The sequence below is a fragment of the Cynara cardunculus genome (assembly GCF_001531365.2).
Source record: "Cynara cardunculus var. scolymus isolate 2C chromosome LG 9, CcrdV1, whole genome shotgun sequence".
NCBI lineage: Eukaryota > Viridiplantae > Streptophyta > Magnoliopsida > Asterales > Asteraceae > Cynara > Cynara cardunculus.
This window is the reverse complement of record NC_037536.1, coordinates 15073488-15092707: the sequence shown is the minus strand read 5'-3', so window position 1 is coordinate 15092707 and position 19220 is coordinate 15073488. Positions and strand designations below refer to the sequence as shown.

Below are 19220 nucleotides of genomic sequence, written 5' to 3'. Positions count from 1 at the left end.
TATATATATATATATATATATATATATATATATATATATGCCTAATCAAATGAGAACTAAATAGTTTGTGGTAATTGTGACATTCAAAAATAAGAATATAAGCAAGGGAAAGTCCCTCATAATTCCGTCGCTAAAAGGGTCTTCAGTCGCTGATAGTCCATCGGATAAAAGCTCGTAGGTAATGCTATCAACGATGAAAATAAGCGACGGATTTGTCAGGGTTACTTTCAACGAGGGAACAGATTCAACGACGGATCAGTGAGGGAAAAGATTCAGTGACAGATCAACTAGAGAACTTTCAGCGACGAATCAACGAGGGAACTTTCAAGTCCAATATGAGCCAATCATTTTAGACAATTAATGTTATTTACTAAAATAAAACAAAGGGTAAATTAATTAATTGTGTTGATTATTTAATTTGTTTTAATTAGTTTAATATTCCAATTTACTTTAATTAGTTTAATTATTTTAATATATGTATATACATATGCACACGAACCCACAAGGGACCAAATCTGGTGGCCTTCTCCGGCACCCACCACCACTCTAGTGATCTCCTCCGGTCATCTTGTCTGACCAAGAAGCCGTCTCTGATGATCGACCACTAAACACCACTTGTAATCATTCCCGGCAGCTAGCCTCATCTTTGTCCCTATGACCCCCTCACTACCTATCTCTCTTCCCCCATTCCCGCCACACTTGGTATCATAGTTGGTATTACAGTGGTACCACAATTGGTATCACAGTGGTCTCAAGAGTTTACTTGGTGAGTTTTGAGTATCAAATTGGTGTATTTTGGGTGTTACATAGTGTTCGTTGGAGGCCGAAGGTAGGAGAGAGAAATAGATAGAGGAGAGATAAAAAATATAAAATACCTAAAATGTTCTTTAATTATAATTTTAAGTCAAATTACCAAAAATATTAGTTTTCTAATTTATCCACTGATTTGTGGTTAAAATTAGATCTTACAGTTATTACAAACTAATTAGTTCTTCCTTGATTCCTTGAATGGACCCCTATATATGTGTGTGTGTGTGTGTATATATATATATATATATATATATATGAGCCTAATCAAATGAGAATTGTTTTGTTTGTGGTAATCGTGAGATTCAATCTCAACCACAAATCAAAGATTAAATTAGAAAATTAATAATTTTGATAATTTTAAGGGATTTTATAAATATTCTCTCTCCTCTCTTCGGCGAATCTTATTCCGATGAACTTTATGTGAACACAAGATACACACCGTGATACCTTCAAACGATATTCACTGTGATACCCAGATATACATATAAGATTCACAATATGATACCCTTTGTAAAGCAATGCAAATAACAAAAATGCACACTATGATACATATAATAAAACAAAGAAAATACATTGTGATACACGTGAAACATTATGAATGTTATCACTATGATACACTTTGATTCACATACGTCTTTACAATACGATATATATATATATATATATATTAGGTAATTGATATACTAGGTAATTAATTTTAATTAAATATTTCTTTCTAAAAAATCAATTAAATGTTTTGATTAATTTTCAAAAATAGAATTTCTTTGAATTGGTTCATACATACATACATATATATATATATATATAGGTTGGTTATTATACCCTTGACATTTGTGCAACCAATACAACTCAATCTCAACCGTCCATTTCATTTGATTAATATGTGATTTCATAAAAGTTATGATTGTTTCATAATATAAAGTATTGATCATAATTAATGAACCATATTCATCTTTCATAAATATTCAAATCATAATAAATGAACTCTCATCATTTCCATAAATATCTCAATTTATTGGGTTGCATTGGTTGTACAAATGCAACGGGTTGTATTTGAAACAAACTCTCTCTCTCTCTCTCTCTCTCTCTATATATATATATATATATATATGTTGAGAAAAGTTTTTCCTCTTTGCTAAAAACACATACACAATCTTGAAGATCTTTGAGTTTGAAGCTACCACTTTATTCGAGTAAAAGTATGTTCGTGTTTGAAACACTCTAGAGGAAACCTACCTGCTTATAAACCATAAGGTACAATTCTAAACATCATATGGTTTAGTTTCGTATTGAATAACTGATTACATGCCATCGGTTCCAATTGTGAGTTTTACTATTCTAATTTTTTTTAAATCAGGTAACTTTTATAGATGAAAATTTTATTTTTTCCGTTGTGATCATATCTGATTATCTTTAAAGCCTACATTTTGGTTACAGAATCTAGATATAGTTGACGAGCTTAATGAAACTCACAACTTATTCTGTCAGCTATACATGACTATTTGGTAGTGATTTAATGATATAAAAAATGGTTTATTCAGTAAGCTTCTAGGAGAGCTTTATGCATAAAGCCAAAAAAAATTCTTAAAGTTGTAATTCCTAATTAAAAAACATGCTTATTTCATTTATGAAAAAAAAAACCTCCCAAACAAAAGTCTTCGCAATCTATACAGACAAATTAATATATACATATAGTTTTATCCATACATGACTTAATGAAAAACCAACCAAACTGCCCCTTAGAGCATATCCAATCAACAAATGCCGTAAAGAGAGGTGAAATTCTCGAAATTTGAAGAATTTCCTAAAATGATTACTATGAGACTGAATTTTTTTTATTATATTTTCACCAATAAGAAACACTGATATTAAATGTCAATGAGAGAGAAATAATATTTTATTATACGAGTAAAATATTTTAATAATATAATTAATGTTGTAATATTCAAAATAAAGAATTTGTTATATTCTTCATTTTTGGAAAACTTTGAATAATCAGTTGGAACAAATTTTCCAAAAATGGAGAAAAATGAGATTTAGGGAAATTTTACTCAAATAGATTTCTAGAACTTTCTTCAAATACAGAAAACATGAAAGAGAGTAAAATTCTATAAATTAAGAGAACTCACCGTTAATGATTATTATCAGTGATAAACATTTTCTTCATTATATTTCCATCAATAACAAACATTATTGTTAAATGTTTATTAGCAAAAAATAATATTTTATTATATGTGCAAAATATTTTAATAATATAATTAATGTTGTATATTTGTTGGAGTTGAATGTAATTCTTTCTAGAGATTTTGAGTTTATATGCTCCACTTCTGGAAAAAAAAATTTGAGAACCTGTTTGGATCATTTTCAATGAATTGTCCAAAATAAAAAAAATAAAAAATTTGGTAAAATTTTGCTCTAAGAGATTCTCCAAAATGGATAAAGTATGAGAGAGTAAAAATCTCTGAGTATTGAATACTTCCAAAAAATTATTAACAAAAACAATTTTTTTAAATAAATAAATAAATAATATTAATTTAATATTAAATAATTAAATTAATATTCCATCAATAAGAATCTTGATATCAAATAAATAATATTTTAATAATATAATTAATGCTTGTAATCTCTAAACCTAAAAAATAAATCGAAATCTATCAAAAAATTTAAAATGATCTTTGAAATAAACAAAAAGACTTTAAAAAATCCCACGAAACGATGGAAGTCCATAAAAAAAAAACTTATCAGACGATTTTACAGGCCTTTAGTCCACTTTAAAGATACCTCTATAATATACATATTTGGTAGTTGCTGAATAGTTATGTGTAAAGTGATTAAGAAGCTCTCATGATATAGTGCAAAATGAAATACAATTGTTTGATAGTTATTTACAACGAAAACAAGGCGTTGAATGCTAAACAAAATTCACCTCTTAACGATTCAAAGACTGTTTCTTAATGAAACTATTAAGAAGTAAACAAATAACTCATAACGATATCTACAGATCTATTTTTGTTGGATATAAACAGCTTAACGACTTGTAGCTTTTTATTATGAAAGAGGCATGTGGTGGAATCATAGGATTTATGGAGTCTCAAAGTAGTAATGATCAGTTTGAAGAGAAATAAGTGGCTCTATTGGTGAGGATGGTCCACAGGTGACTTTTATGCAATCACTGCTACATTTCCATTTTCTATAACCCTAAAGTTGCATGAGCTTTTCAAGGGCATTTTAGGTACATGACTTAAGTTTATAAGAAATTGTTTTATAGGACTTAAGTTTATAAGACCAGATATTTACGTGTCATATCTAGAAGTGTTGTAATAAATTTATACGACGTTTTTGGAAAAGGGATAAGTTGAGACTTTGTTTGAAGACAGTTTTTTAAGAAGCCTAACAACATTATATAAATTTACTACAACAAACCTTTTTAGAGGCACTACAATAAAATTGTCTTTAGGACGCCTAAAATATCTAAGCGTCTTAATAAAATACTTTATAGGACCAAACCAAAAAAAATGTCTTATTTATATAAAACATTTGTAGACGTTTTAACAATTTCTTAGGACGTTTTCAAAATAAAAATGTCGTATTAACTATTTTATGCGACACTATTTGAAGAAGTGTCTTATAATCATAAGTGTCCTATAAAAAGATGAATTTATATGACAGTTCTCAAAAGCATACTATAAAATAGCTAACACAACACTTCGTTTTAAAAACATCTTTAAAAACTTGTTAAAACGTCATAAAGTGTCATGTAAACCTATTATAACGCTTTTAGATATGATGTTTTATAATTTAGTCCAATAAACCCAATTTTGTTGTAACGAGCATCCATATAAACTTATTACAACACCTTTAAATTAAACACACAAGTGATTGGTCCTATAAACTTGAGTCCTATAAAGTAATCTATATATCAAGACCCTCAAACATTTTTGGTGTCCTATAAACCCGATTCTATTACACTGCATTGCACTAACTAGTGGGTGAGTTGAAAAACAGAAGATTTCACAGATCCACTTTGACATTATCTTCTTGTATTTTCAAACATCCTCATTGTATCCTGACCATTTTGCTCTGAAAATTCCACCATTTTTTTTCAGAAAAAAAGTGGTCTAAAAAGACTGACCCCTCTCAGATCATCTAATCTACTATGGGACCATTTGGTTCTTTGTTACACCAACTCTTTAAAACCCTTCAAGAAACCATCATTCTCCATGCAAAGATATCAACTTTATACCACAAAACACACTTTTCAACTTTCTTTTTGTTCAATCAGATGTAAATCTTGATTAATTAACAGAAAGATCCAAGATTTCCCCCCACTGCCCTATTTCCATGCTTCTAACAAGGGATACACACCCACATACTTTGTAGCCACATATCAGGAGAATCTTTCATCAAAGATAAAACCCTTTACTACTGCTTATTCTTCTTGTTCTTCTTTTCGCTAGCTCGTTACTGGTTCGTCTCGATCAAGAACTCATCGGAAGAAGACGTAGAGATGGTCAAAGACGATCATCATCAGGTTCTTCGCCTTCTCCTTCGTTCGTTTATCTGTGTTTCTGGTTTCTGGTTTAGGGTTTCATTGCATTAACTTGTTCGATCTTGATCTGGTTTCGTTGTAGTTGGTTGTTCACGGGTTTCTTTTCTGGGTTTCGATGGGTTTCTTGATTCCTATTGGGATCTTGACCATCAGATTGTCGAATAGAGAAGAACGTGGAAGAAGGGTCCGAATCATATTCTTTATCCATGTTGTTACTCAGGCAAGTTTTTTCGGTTAATTTGATGCATTTTTCCAATCATTTTACGTTTGATTAACATCGTTAATTACCTTATAAATCCTACTTTTTTCAACTTTAATGATGTTTATTAAGAAATTAGAGTAGATTGTAATGATTGTCATGATACTAGTTGAAGGGAAAGAAAACATATTGGTTTAAAAGTTTCTAGCTTTACTGTTCTTGTTCTTTTTAAGTATTCCCATATTAGAAATAGAAAAAAGTACTAGTTCTAACTATAAACCGAACTAAACAATCCTAGTATATCCCACCAGATATGGCGTTTGAACGTGTGTGTGATGTATGCAGATCTGTCCTTAGTTTCAGCTATGAAAACTGGTCATGTATCACATGGTAGTACTAGCATGTATCAAGATTTATCCCTTCATATTTTTGGGCTCCTTGGTTGAATGACGATGAGGAAATGCATTTGTGCGCGGTTTGTATGTGATACTGATATCTGTTCTGTCTGGTTTTACCCATTGCAGGTGCTATCGGTAATTCTTGTAACAGCGGGAGCGGTATTGTCTTTAAAGAATTTCAGCAACGCTTTCAACAACACGCATAGGAGAATCGGGGTAGCACTTTACGGCCTTGTATTCTTGCAAGCGATTAGTGGGCTTCTACGTCCAGAAAGGTAAACAACAAGCGATTTTACCCAAAAAGATTTATTGAAATCGTGTTTTGAGCCGAATTTCTCTCTTTGTCACATTTTTCACGATCCGGGGGTTTAATCTGCTTTACTCTTTGGAGTAGAAGTCAGGTCTATGTACATCTTACCCTCTCTAGACCCCACATCCAGGTAGGATATACCAAGTTTGTTTGATTTTCGTGTTTGAGATAGATTTCACGTAACAGGGGGGCTAAGAGACGAAATATATGGTTTTTCGCACATTGGGTACTAGGAACCATCGTTTCCGTTATGGGAATCATCAATATATACACCGGGCTACAAGCATACCAAAGGAGAACATCAAGAAGTATAAAATCTTGGGTCGTATTTTTCACAGCCGAAATCGTATGCATCGGGTTCTTGTATTTATTTCAAGAGAAGTGGGAGTACATACAAAAGCAAGGTGTAGTTCGGGGGAATGAGCCTACGACGACAATACAACCAACGAATAACCGAGAGATTTTGACCAAACAGAATAAAGATTCATGTTGATCGGAAGCAAGACTGTGTACATCTTATCTTTCTCAATCTGCAATTACTACGTCGAGTTGTTCAAATGCCTTCAAACCAATCAAACAGAATAAAGATTCGTGAGATTTACTGGTTTCTTTTGGATTTGTTTTTATTAACCCATTGAATGTGGGGTGGTATCCTAACTATTTGATGATAGTTGCAAAGGTTTTGCTTGTTTGATATTTTCTTGTCATTTTCAAAGCAATTTCCTACTTATGATTTGAAATTGAAATTTTTCCCTCTTTGTAACATCATGTTTTTTCTTTATATATAAGATTCATGTTCATTGACCCATTTCTTGTTTTTCTGTTCACTATTTGTGTAATGTAAAGCCATAAAGGTGACAATTTAATCTTATTGGTCGTCTTTGTTGAGGTGACAAATAAATGGATGAAATTAAAAAAAATTGTAATACCAGAAACATAAACAGTAAGGGGTGTTTGGTTAGAGGTATTAAGCATTAATTAATAGAAATGAAAATTAAAAAACTGTTGGTGTTCAATAATATAATAGGTTCATTCCTCCTGAAGCCCAAAATTTTATTACTGGTTAAACAGGGGAATGAAAATTCATTCTCATTTTCATTCCCTGTCATTTTTATTTTTCAGCATTAGCAAAACAGACCCTTGGTTAGAATGATTTAAAGTAGGAGTGTACAAAACCCAACAAACCGACTTATAACCCAACTCGGAAAAACCAAATCGGAGGTAACCCGGAACATAATCTATATATATATATATATATATATATTAAAGGAGAAACCAAAGTTGATGACTTGGCTTCTTCTAAAGGTTAGAAACTTATTTATCTTTTTTTTTATTCATCATTTTTTAATCTTTTTTTTTTAATTTTTATAAACATTGATTATTCATTTATGTTTGCATTTAACATAATTCTTTCATTTTCCCTAACTCTTCTTCATGAATTGTTCATCATTCAATCTATTTTTCTCTATCTCCATCACTGGTTTTTCTCTCACACCCTCTCAACTTCTATCTCAATCCTATACATCAATAAATTTACTTTCTTTCTCTTTGGTTTTTCTTCTATTTTACTATTAATGATATTCATAGGTTTTTTTATTTTTTCACTTCTCCCGTAATTTTATGTATGTTTGTATCGTTATTTAGATTGCATTATAGTTTTTATGCATTATGTCATGAAGATTTGAAGAAGTTTTCAAGTTCAATATTTGATTTTTTTTGTTGCAATATAAAGTAATAATTTTATATTGATTTGTTTCATGATTTTGATTGCATTATAATTTTATTTATGTTTGTATCGTGATTTTTGTTTGCAATATAACTCTTATGTATTAATCAATGATAAAAAATATTCAAGTTCACTGTAATTTTTACTTATGTTGAACGTTTTTTGGTTTGCAGGTTTTCGAGTTCTTTAACGTTTATATATCAAGTCTTGAAAATTTGAAGTTTTCAAGTTTGGGTTGTGGGAATTTATGATTATGATCTAAGGTAAGAATTTTATGCAAGTTTGTTTTGTAATTTATAGTGTATTATAATGTTATGTATGTTTGTATCAAGATTTTGATTGAATTATATTTTTAAGTATGTTTTTATCGTAAGTTTAGTCGTATTATAATTTTATGTATGTTCATGTTGTGATTTTGATTGCATTATAATTTTATCTATTGGGTTATAAAGATTTGAAGTCTTTTAAGTTTGGTATGTAATTTTTTACATATCGTATAATTGGTCTATTCACTATTGTGTTTTTAAAGTCAAGGTGTGTGTTGAGAATGAAAAATGATACATGTACATCATCCTTTGAAGGAGACATATCTTTACGTGAAATATTTTTTATTCTTGAGTTTGTATCAGATTCCTTAATATTCCCATCATTGTTATTACTCATTTTATTTAGTTTTACATTCTTATTACTAAACAAATCTCTCTCTCTCAATATATATATATATATATATATATAAATATTAAATTTTCACTAACTATATTTTATTTAACTTTTTTGAATTATTTGAATATGATTTGTTGATGATTCTATTAACAATTAATATATATTTATATAGACAATCTTCAGATTATTAATCAAAATACGCATACTACTGCTCAATGCGCTGTTCCCATACTAATTGATATAATATAACATCAATCTGTGGCTATTGAGTTGTTGAATCGTTCAAATACATATGAATTGTTTTATTAATAGAAAGAGTAAATTGCAATTTTGGTCCTTGTGGTTTGTTTTTTTTGGATTGGGTCCTTATAAAACCTTTTTTTGCAAAAAAAAAAACCCTATGGTAGTGCTAAAAAAGTGTAAAGGTCATTTTACTTTTTGCAATTTACTCTAAAAAAATTGTACCATTGTTTTAATAATAGTTTTTTTAATTATATCATTTATAAATTTTGAAAAACAACAGAGAAAAAAATATTGACGGGTCAACCCAGTCCACCCAACCAATCTTAAAATTTTACTATTTTGGTTCGAACCCATTTTAACATGTTCAACCAGACCACTTTACCATTTATTCTAGAATAAACAAACAAAAATCGTCAAAAAACTTGGGCAAAAGCGTATTAATTAATGACTTAGAGCTTGCTCGTTTGCCATGCGCCTAATAGCACTCGACAAGCTTATATAACCAAGATCCAAGAGGTCAGGGATTCAATCCTCACAAAATACGAGTACGAGTTTATTTGCCGTATACAAATAAAGGGTCAATCACTAATCTACCATTTTTCATTGATCACTTTATTGTTTTTACCCCTAATTAACAAAAAAAAGCCTTAGTTAGCAGATATACTACCAATGAGATAAGAGCCTACAAAAGCCAAGCCAAACCGAGCTTGTAAAAGCAAGTATCAAAGCTTTATACAAACGAGCCTACAAAAGTAAGGCTCAAAAACTGGTTTGAGCCTTACTTTTGTAGGCTTGTTGAAATAATAACAGATCTCGAAAACCAACTATAGATTATATTCTATAAAATTATCCCGAAAAGAAAAATGTATGTCATTTACACCTAAAATATCCGAGTAATCAAGTTGCATGCGTACCGAAAAAAAGATTCAACTTTCTAAGCATTCGGTAGGGGGTCTACCGCGTAGTAAATTATCATACTCTCGAGAACCCTACATTTATAAAGTTATATGATCATAATACACATTCAAGTCGGGTATGCGCGATATTTGCTTTACAAGAATGAAGGTATCACCAATCATCAGGGTCAAGCCCACAAATAGCTCAGAGAAATGGCAGAAAAACACAATGAGAAGTTGAAACCATCATGTTGCCTCCTGTAATTGAGGTGCCTGCATAAAGAGGTACTGAAAAAAAAAGAGTAGATTAGGGTCTTTCTGATAGTAGCTTCGTCAGCTAAACATGACTGTTCGGTAATGGCTAAATGATATAGAAGTGGCTTAGGGCTTGTTTGTTAACATCTTAATGAGCTTAATGTGACTCACAGTTTACACGGTTAGATATACATGATTGTTTGGTAGTGGTTTAATGACACAGAAAGTGGTTTTTTCAATAAGCTTCTAGCGTTGGTTGTTATGCAGAAAGCAAAGTTTTTTTTTCCAAATCTGCCCCTCCTAATTAAAAAACACGCTCCAAAAATTCACTCAAACAAAACTTTCAATCTATACAGATTGATTAATCCACATAGACTGTTTTATCCATACAGGACTTGATGAAAAACCAACCAAATAGCACCTTATTTGGTAAAAGCTTCTAAGAGGGAGAGCTTTATGCAGAAAACCAAGTTTTTTCCAAACATGTCCCTCCTAGTTAAAAAACAAGCTCCTTCCATCTATTAAGAACCCCTCCCAAAACAAAAACATTCCCAATCTATATTAGATAGATTAATACACACAAACAACTTTATCCATATAGAACTTAATGGAAAACCAACCAAACAACCAACCATTACGAAAATGATACAGTTTCTCATTTAATCATATCTTGGATTACCTCAAATGATTTGCCGGATCGTTCAAAATCCAGCATGCTTAGAGCAACTTCACAGCTCTGTGAAACAATGGGCTCTGGGTCCTTGGAAAATTCTTCAAGTAGAGAGATACATTGGTCATCTATTAACACAACAAAAATGAAAACCGTGTCAAACTCATAAGAATATCAAAATTTTGAAGTAGGAATTAACTTTCTGGAAACACTAAGAACGTATTTGGCAACCATAAGCTAGCTTATTGTTTAGATTTATTGAAAAAGCCTCGTTTGGTTAGTCATAAACTAGCTTTCTAAAAACATACTTCAAGTAACGTTTCAATAAGCTCCAAGTATTTTTTACCACTTTTTTCCAAATATACCCCTTACTACTTTTCCAATTGAGTTTTCAATATATACTTTTAGATCATTTTATATTGTCACTTAGCTTATCAACCAACAACTAGTTTATCAAGTATAGCCTCAGGATGTGTTTGCTACTATGGACAGTTAAAAACAGAATAGGGATCACTGTTCCACGTTTGACAGGACTACTATGTGGAACAGAGGTAACAAAGTGGAACAGAGGTGTTCCACCTCCACCCCATGGAACGGACTTATATTTTACCTATATAACCTCAAAATAAAGCCTAATTCTATTTTAAAACATCAAATACGTCTCTCTCTTTACATTTTATTCATTCTTTAAATTTTATTTATAGTATTTTATGCTCTTTAAACTTTTACTTTACTGTCCTCAAAATATTAGAGGGTATTTGGTTCATGGATTTTGAAGGAATTGGAATGGATAATTCCTTTGACAAAATTCCAAATCCTATGTGTGGTTCACATAATGAAATGTAGGAATCCTTTGAATTCCATTGAATTCCACAAATTAAAGAATCCATCATTCCTTGGCATAAGTGAAGAAATTGAATTCCATTTCTTTCCATCGAACCAAAAGCGTGGTAAAATTCCATAAATTCCATTCCAATTCCTTCAAAGTCAAATTCCTTTGATGGATCCAATTCCACCAAATTCCATTTCGCGAACCAACTTATACGGTTTCTTTATTTTGATTAATTTATGTAATTTATTAAATATTAACAATAAAAAAATATATATAGAAAAGCTATAAACTGAAAACTACATAAAGTTTTATTTTAGTGTCATTTTAATTGTCTTGACGAAAACTTTCTGATGATATATTTTCTTATAAAAAATATTTATTTTATTATAACTTAATAAATTAATCAAAATATATAAACAACCCATCATGAGTAAATTGGTCATCTTATCTGTTCCGTCCTCTACAGCTTTGTCTTAGTGTTTACCAAACGCCGAACAACTGTTTTGTCCTATCTGGATACCAAACACACCCTAAATGTACCTAATGTTAGGTTCTATTGTATACACATTCTAACATTAACCACAATGCAACCTCAATCTAGTTTGACACTATGTTTTGCACCAGATATACAGTAAGTAATCAAACCTGCAATAGAACCCAGAGCCTCAGCAGCTTCATGTCTAACCATAGGATGCTCATTCACATCTTTAAGTATCCTCGAGAGTGCATCTGAAGCAGATTTGTTTTGCAACTGCCCCAAGACATACGCAACCTGAAATCCCAGGAAAATAGTTAGCCTACATAAAGGAGGATATGAGGTAACAGAATCATGATTTAAGAAAGAAGCTCGTTGTCAACCTCATGTCGTAATAAAGCACTTTTTGCATTTAAAGATTCTATTACGGCAGCAACTGCTTCATCACCTCCATGATTTCGTAGTCCAAAAAGAGCTCCATATCTCTCATACATACCCTTTTCTTCATTTAAAATGACTTCCCTGTATGAAATCAAAGTCGGCTAGATATATCATCAATGATCAAACCTTGTTTCGTGAAGATTTATAACAAATGGACCCATCATCCCAAAATTATCAGCTTCTTTTGGGTGTGTTTGGTACACGGACTAGGACAGAACAAAAACTTGTTGTCCAATGTTTGGCGCGACATAAGACTGGGACAGGACTATGTGGGACAAAAATGCATCTTTTTTCCCACCAAAATAGGTGGAACAAAAATCAAGAAGATGGGACGATATTGGTAAACTACTAAACTACCAATGTCAGTTTAAAACCCTACAACCTTCCACAATTCTTTCACCTACCTATCTGACTCTCATCTATCCCATCTTGTCCTATCCGTTGGTGGAAGATATTTATAAGGATATCCTATGACAAAGAGGTAGATGTGACGCCCCCGGCCCCTTAGACCAACGGAGCATATTGGCTCAATAACCTCAAAATCAACTTAAAACCATGGTGAAAGTTATTAGTATCCCACAACTTTGAACTTATAAGGCGATCACATATATACTTTTCTATCCATGTGGGACGGATTGTCATAGCAGCATATAAAGTTGTGGCGAGACTTAAATTCCTATCACATTATGCAACAAACCTTAATTTATGTACAGAAGAGCAAGAAGCAGGTGCAGCTGGATCAACAGACAGAAATGGCGACGCCGCTGTTGTGGATGATTGATGATTATCACCAGCATTCTTCAGCTCCTGAATTCGAGAAAGAGCTAATTCACATGTCTCCCTAACCTCTTGTGCCGGATCTGAATCCAAACTGTCCTTCAGAAGAGGAATATTACTCTCTAAACCTATAGCACCAAGAGCTTCTGCAGCCTATTCGTCAATAAGTAATACAAGCAAAAGACAACCGAAATATTAGCAAAACATAAGAAGCATTGCTGGAAAAGTATAGAAAAACAAAGGGAAAGAATGCAAGTGCCGGAGAAAAGTCCACCTCATGACGTACGATAGGATGCAAAGAAAGATCATTGAGAACAAGCTTCAAAGCAGGAATAGCATCGGCATCTTGCATTTGGCCCAAAGCAAAAGCAGCCTCATGTGCCAACAGATTCGAAGAATCTCTTGTTGCTGCAATAGAAAAAAGTTATCTCTCTTAAAACTATTATTAAGACTATGAGGGTCCGCTTGGTAAGTGGGACAAAACAGAACATGACACACCAATTTAGGGGCGATGTTAGACTGGAACTGAACATGGCTAGATGGGGAAAAAATCACCAAAAACGGTGGAACAAAAACCAGACAGATGGAACAAGAATGACAAAGTACTAAACTACCCATCTCAAATTAGAACCCTAAAACCTTCCATAATTCTTCCCCTCTCACCCGTCCGGTTGGCTAGTTCTCGGAGAAGATGACTTAAAGGGCTGTTTGGTTGGTTTTCCATTAAGTTCTGTATCGACAAAGTTGTCTGTGTGGATTAATCTGCCTGTATAGATTGGGAAGGTTTTTGTTTGAGATGCTTGCTTCATAGATGGAATGAACATGTATTTTAATTGGGAAGGGTGAGTTTTGGGAAAAACCAAGTTTTCTGCATAAAGCTCCCCCTAGAAGCTCGCTGAAGAAGACACTTTCTATGTCATTAAACCACTACCAACCATTACCAAACAGTCATGCAGAGCTGACCGAATAAGCTGCAAGTCTCATCAACCTCACTAAGCTGCTAACAAACAAAGACTCATCACACAAAGCATGCAAGATAGTGATTTTTTATGCTAAAAAACTACTGTCGTAAACTTCGATTAACTTCCATGAAATACAGGAGGCAAAAATAACTTTGTACAAGGTAAATTCAACATTTCTCTTCCTGCAAACACATCATACCCTCATAAATGTATTCCCTTTTCTTCTCTCTCAGAATAATATGCTGGAGATTTAGATCAATAATTCAGCATCATTACTGAAATCATGCAATCATTGCTCACGTTCTTACCAACAATTGCTGAAGGAAAACTTCAAACCATCAATGCTACTTATAAGGTCGCCAGTTTAAGTGTTTAAGTTCGAAGTAGGGTCATAATCAAGCACAGTTCATAATCATCTCCAAAGCAAAAAAAATTATCGTAGAGAGAATAAAACCCACGTAAATTATTGAACAGACGGAGAGAGGTAGAGAGTGAACAGACCAAGTATTAAAGCATTGCGAGGAGCAGGACCTCGCAGATTCCGGAGAGAGAAGAGGACTCTGAACCGCTCCGAAATCGGTTGCGTTTGGTCCAATAATCGCTCGCAAAGAAATTTCTCTGTCTCAGGAGTGACTTCGAACGAATTTCCATCAACCGCCATTTCCAACTTGAGCTTAAAGCTTGTAATTTTAAAAAAAATGGAGGTAAAGTGGAGAGATCGAATTGCCAAAACCCTAACTTTTGCAACGAATTCAGCGTGTTGGGCCAAATACTGCGGGATAGCATTTAAGTTGGCTTACGATTGCAGCCATCGTATATTTTCTGATTTGGTCCTTTTACTTTTGAAAAATGCTACTTATGTCCTAAACAATTCACATTTCACTCATAATAAGTCACAAAATATCGTACACTTCTACTTCAAATTTGACAAATTTTTTGTTCTTTGAAAAGGTAGATATAAGAGAGAGTTAAAACGAGAACGTTATTGTATTATATAAACGTCAGAACGTTCATATCACATGCGATACTGAATTAGAGGTGAGGCAACCTTTGGCGTGAGCCAAATTGCTCACACACCACCAACCGCAAGTCGCCTCACGTGTATTATTACATGTGATATGAGTGTTCTCGCACTTTCGTGAAATGTTCGTGTTCTCATTTGTACCCATCCCAATGGATTTAATGTATATAGAGGACGACGAAGCATATGGAAGGGTTAAAAAAGTCATCCAATAATGCAAACGTTAAAAATGTAACTAATTTTTTTAAATGTAGTTTCATTTATACCAAAATGATAGAAATAACGTCTTAGGGGCCTTTTACCAAACAATTACCCGGTAAGAGCTTACCGGTTAAATTTAACACTATCATTTACTTATCGGCTAAAATTTTAATCTATCAAAATGGTATCATATGCAACAATTTACTTGGTAAGTGCTTACCGTGGTAAGAGTCGTCGTCATCACTTAACGGGTAAAACTCTTGGTCTTTCTCTTGCACTTATCAGGTAAGATTTTTGGTCCTTACCATATCATCTGGTAAGTAAACGATAATGTTGAATTTTACATGTAAGTGCTTACCGGGTAAATGTTTAGGTAAACGACCCCTTAATCAAAGTTAACCGTAGGATGATATTAGATTTTATATTTAATATCTGCTTTTTTCCGAACCACTTTTGAAGTTGGATCGGAGATTATTCAAAAATTTAAAGTTAACAAACACCTAACAATAGTTCAAGGTCTTTTTGGTAAAATACCCATAGATGAAGGGTCCTTCCTGGACAGTATAAAATGATGAAACAAAACAACCGAAATATATTCCGAATCAGTCATCGGAGCAAAATCGGCCACCGGCGATAATCGTTTAATGGCAATTCGAGTAACGATACGTGCAAGAATCAAAGAACACAGCACACAATCCACTGAAATTCGTTTGTCGTCAAACCCTAAAGGTACGTGAATTAAAATCCTCTTTGATTACAACTTCTCTTTGATGATCCGATCAGATCCGATGCTATGATCATAATCAGATTTCTCTTTTCGTCGCGTTTTGTGCGTGTTCCTAAGCGTTCGATTTGGAAAAACAATTATAAGGAGAGAGAAATGAATTTTGTAGGGTTTTTTGAGGATGGGTTTGAGTAAAACCGAAATCAATCTGAGAAGATTGCTAGCAACTGCTCCACGGCAACAAAATAAAATCAAGCTTGTTCACGTACGTCTTCTAAACATCGGTTATAGTTTCTTGCTATCGTTAATCCCCCATTTCAATTTACATCTATATGAATCACATGAGTTGTGGATTTGGGAAATGTAGGTTCACACTTGTATGAATTTGATCTGGGGATCTTGTTTGCCACAGAATTATGCCTGTAACTTGTGGATTTCTTGTTTCTCTAAGTCAGATGCAAAATTATGGAGTTTTGAAGCACAATTTCGATTTTGTTCTTCATTTTTAGTGCCATTAGTGATTTCAGATTATGGGTTGTGGAGATTCTTTTGTGATATTTGGTTATGAATGTGTAATACTTTGGTTATTTTTGCAGTATGTTGCTACTTTAAGAGAACAGTTGGAAGAACTCGCCACAGAGCAAACTCCAGAAGGATTTCCCAGGCTCGATTTCTTTACTTTCTTCGTCAGTTCGTTTGTGTGTTCTATGGCATCTGAGAGTTGCACAAAATGCTTAATCTGATAAGATTATAGTTTTGATCTTGTGCCGTAGAGTTTCAAAGGCTATGGTGAATGATTACTCGCATAAAATTGAAGCAATTGCAGCCAAACTGGCTAGCTCTGTGGTGTGTATGTTTCTATTTGTTACACTGGATTTACAATTTCTGTTTCTGAAGTTGATCTTATGGATGTTTTGACTGATCTTCATAATGAAGTGACACTTTCTTGTGTTCAGTCAAGTTATTCACATGTGAAACCTTCATCTTTTTAACAAATTCTTGTGTTCAGTCAAGTTATTCACATGTGAAACCTTCATCTTTTTTGCAAATTCTTGTGTTCGGTCAAGTTATTCACATGTGAACCCTTCATCTTTTTTGCAAATTGTTCAACTTCATTCACGATATATGGTTTTCTAAACAAACCTTAGATGGTATATAATTATATGTTGGTTAACATTCTTGGCAGTCGGATACTGTACCGTATCACGAGCTTAGAGTTAAAACATCTGTCAAAGAAAACATCGGTAAAAAAGAAGAAGAAAGTATCACCCTTTCGCCGGGGTTGAGAAGAAGACTCGTGTGAGCATAAACTAGATATAAAGTCTTGTTGATTTAGCTTTTTGTCTTACGATTTCAATTCTTGATCATAGTTATTTCATCATGATTCAACAGGCCTTCATCAGCTGAACACAGAGGTCAAGATACTTTTGAATCGTCTGAATCATCTCCTGTCAAATTGGATGCTGCAGCCCAATCACATATTGCAAAACACAGGTACTTCATGCCTAAAACCAAATATCTAATCTAAACCAGACAAACCTAGTATATCTCATCTGAAGGTGGGGTCCAGGAGGTTGAAAATATATGCAGATCTGACATCCATTCTAAATAGTAGGGGGGTTGTTTCCCAGAAGATAAAAACCAATATCTCATCTAAATCAAACAAAACAAGCCCGATATATCCAATATGAAGGTGGGGCCTTGGGGTTGAGAGTTGAGATGTATGCAAACCTGAAATCCACCCCAAATAGTAGAGCGGCTTTTTCCCTAAAAGACAAAAAAATCTTAACCAAACAAAACAAGCACAGTATATCCCGTCTGAAGGTGGGGTTTGGGGGTTTGAGATGTATATAGACCTGAATCCACCCTAAATAGTAGAGTGGATTTTACCCTGAAGACAAAAATCAACATTTTATCTAAACCAAACAAACCTAGTAAATCACATCTAAAGGTGAAGGTGAAGGTGAGTTCTGGGAGGTTGAGATGTATGCAAATCTAACATCCATCCCAAATAGCAGAGGTGTTGTTTCATGAAGACAAAATCAATGTCTTATCTGAACCAAATTAAACCAAATAAGCCCGGTATATCTCATCTAAAGGTGGGCTCTAGGAGGTTGAGATGTATGCAAACGTGACATTCACCCCATATAGTAGAACAATTGTTTCCCATAAGACAAAAACCAATGTCTCATCTAAACCAAACTAAACAAGCCCAATATATCCTACACGAAGGTGGGGTCGCGGGTTGAGATGTACGCAAACCTGACCTACACCTCAAAGAGTAGAGCGACTATTTCCCTGAAGACAATGTCTAATCTATGGAGCACAAATGGTCGTTTTTTTTCTTTTAATAGGAAGCTTCAAGAAGATTTGACAGATGAAATGGTGGGTTTGGCGCGGCAACTCAAAGAGAGTAGTCTTATGATGAACAAATCCATACAAAATACCGAGAGAGTAAGTTGTTAGAAGTCGTACTCCAATCTCATTTACGTTTGAGGTTCGCCTAGACCTTTTGGTATTAAAATTCGGCTCGCAATTTGAGTGCAGATTCTTGATTCAACCGAAAAAGCAGTTGAACATAGCTTGGCAAGCACCGGGCGAGTCAATAAGCAGTCTACGGCTATATACAACGAGAGTTTCAAGACTTCATGCTTCACATGGCTCGTGATGGTTGTAATGATGTGTATCTTCGTCATGGTGGTTCTTCTTATTAAAGCGACTTGAAGTCCGGTTTGGTAGTTTTAGCCAAAGCTTCGTTTCTTGAAGATGAAACCCTTAAAAAGAATTTGATAAACGAAAGAAAATTGAGGAGACTAGGCATATTCGGCATGGAAAACTTGTCGGTTTTTGGGAAGTTCGTTATGTGTATTCCTTTCGGATGTTGTCACGATAAATTTGGAGTTTCGGCTTAATCAAAAGTGTAAATGGTTCGGTTTTTGATTCGATAATGGTTGAAACCAAGAATTACGCTCTCTTTAACCGTTCCAAATTTTTGAAACCGCACTAGATTGTTGATGTGAGGTAATCAAAATCATTATCATTATCATTATCATTATCATTATCATTAT

The 19220-nt window shown here is 33.3% G+C and overlaps 3 protein-coding genes across 4 annotated transcripts; 2 read left to right on the top strand and 1 right to left on the bottom strand.

The window, feature by feature from the left end:
• The first annotated feature begins 5085 nt into the window (after window positions 1-5085).
• On the top strand, window positions 5086-7017 carry LOC112518517 (cytochrome b561 domain-containing protein At4g18260-like). Its single transcript, XM_025126236.1, has 4 exons — window positions 5086-5341; window positions 5442-5579; window positions 6083-6231; window positions 6453-7017. Exons 1-4 carry the CDS (start codon window positions 5318-5320, stop codon window positions 6757-6759), a joined length of 618 nt encoding a protein of 205 aa, XP_024982004.1. The 5' UTR covers window positions 5086-5317; the 3' UTR covers window positions 6760-7017.
• Window positions 7018-9715: 2698 nt separating this feature from the next.
• On the bottom strand, window positions 9716-14962 carry LOC112518667 (deoxyhypusine hydroxylase). The gene is made up of 7 exons (XM_025126443.1): window positions 14708-14962; window positions 13519-13652; window positions 13165-13397; window positions 12410-12548; window positions 12197-12323; window positions 10729-10847; window positions 9716-10082 (listed from the first exon to the last, which is right to left on the bottom strand). Exons 1-7 carry the CDS (start codon window positions 14865-14867, stop codon window positions 10041-10043), a joined length of 954 nt encoding a protein of 317 aa, XP_024982211.1. The 5' UTR covers window positions 14868-14962; the 3' UTR covers window positions 9716-10040.
• Window positions 14963-16050: 1088 nt separating this feature from the next.
• Window positions 16051-19100, top strand: LOC112518668. 2 transcript variants are annotated; one of them, XM_025126444.1, is made up of 8 exons: window positions 16051-16157; window positions 16322-16417; window positions 16749-16816; window positions 16926-16998; window positions 17339-17451; window positions 17545-17646; window positions 18507-18606; window positions 18700-19100. In XM_025126444.1, exons 2-8 carry the CDS (start codon window positions 16334-16336, stop codon window positions 18874-18876), a joined length of 717 nt encoding a protein of 238 aa, XP_024982212.1. In that variant the 5' UTR covers window positions 16051-16157; window positions 16322-16333; the 3' UTR covers window positions 18877-19100. The 2 variants fall into 2 exon arrangements, with proteins under 2 accessions (XP_024982212.1, XP_024982213.1); XM_025126445.1 differs by having other exon boundaries at window positions 16058-16157; window positions 16520-16816.
• Window positions 19101-19220: the final 120 nt, after the last annotated feature.

Excerpts from the sequence above, each read along its gene's own strand:
- LOC112518668 (XM_025126444.1), top strand. The coding sequence starts at position 16,334 with ATGGGTTTGAGTAAAACCGAAATCAATCTGAGAAGATTGCTAGCAACT. Across the intron at positions 16,418-16,748 it reads ATAAAATCAAGCTTGTTCAC|TATGTTGCTACTTTAAGAGA; the intron begins GTACGTCTTCTA and ends TTATTTTTGCAG. Across the intron at positions 17,452-17,544 it reads GGGTTGAGAAGAAGACTCGT|GCCTTCATCAGCTGAACACA; the intron begins GTGAGCATAAAC and ends ATGATTCAACAG.
- LOC112518667 (XM_025126443.1), bottom strand. The coding sequence starts at position 14,867 with ATGGCGGTTGATGGAAATTCGTTCGAAGTCACTCCTGAGACAGAGAAA. Across the intron at positions 13,653-14,707 it reads TCGCAATGCTTTAATACTTG|CAACAAGAGATTCTTCGAAT; the intron begins GTCTGTTCACTC and ends TTTCTATTGCAG. Across the intron at positions 10,083-10,728 it reads GATCCGGCAAATCATTTGAG|TACCTCTTTATGCAGGCACC; the intron begins GTAATCCAAGAT and ends TTTTTTTTTCAG.
- LOC112518517 (XM_025126236.1), top strand. The coding sequence starts at position 5,318 with ATGGTCAAAGACGATCATCATCAG. Across the intron at positions 5,580-6,082 it reads TTATCCATGTTGTTACTCAG|GTGCTATCGGTAATTCTTGT; the intron begins GCAAGTTTTTTC and ends TACCCATTGCAG. Across the intron at positions 6,232-6,452 it reads GGGCTTCTACGTCCAGAAAG|GGGGGCTAAGAGACGAAATA; the intron begins GTAAACAACAAG and ends TTCACGTAACAG.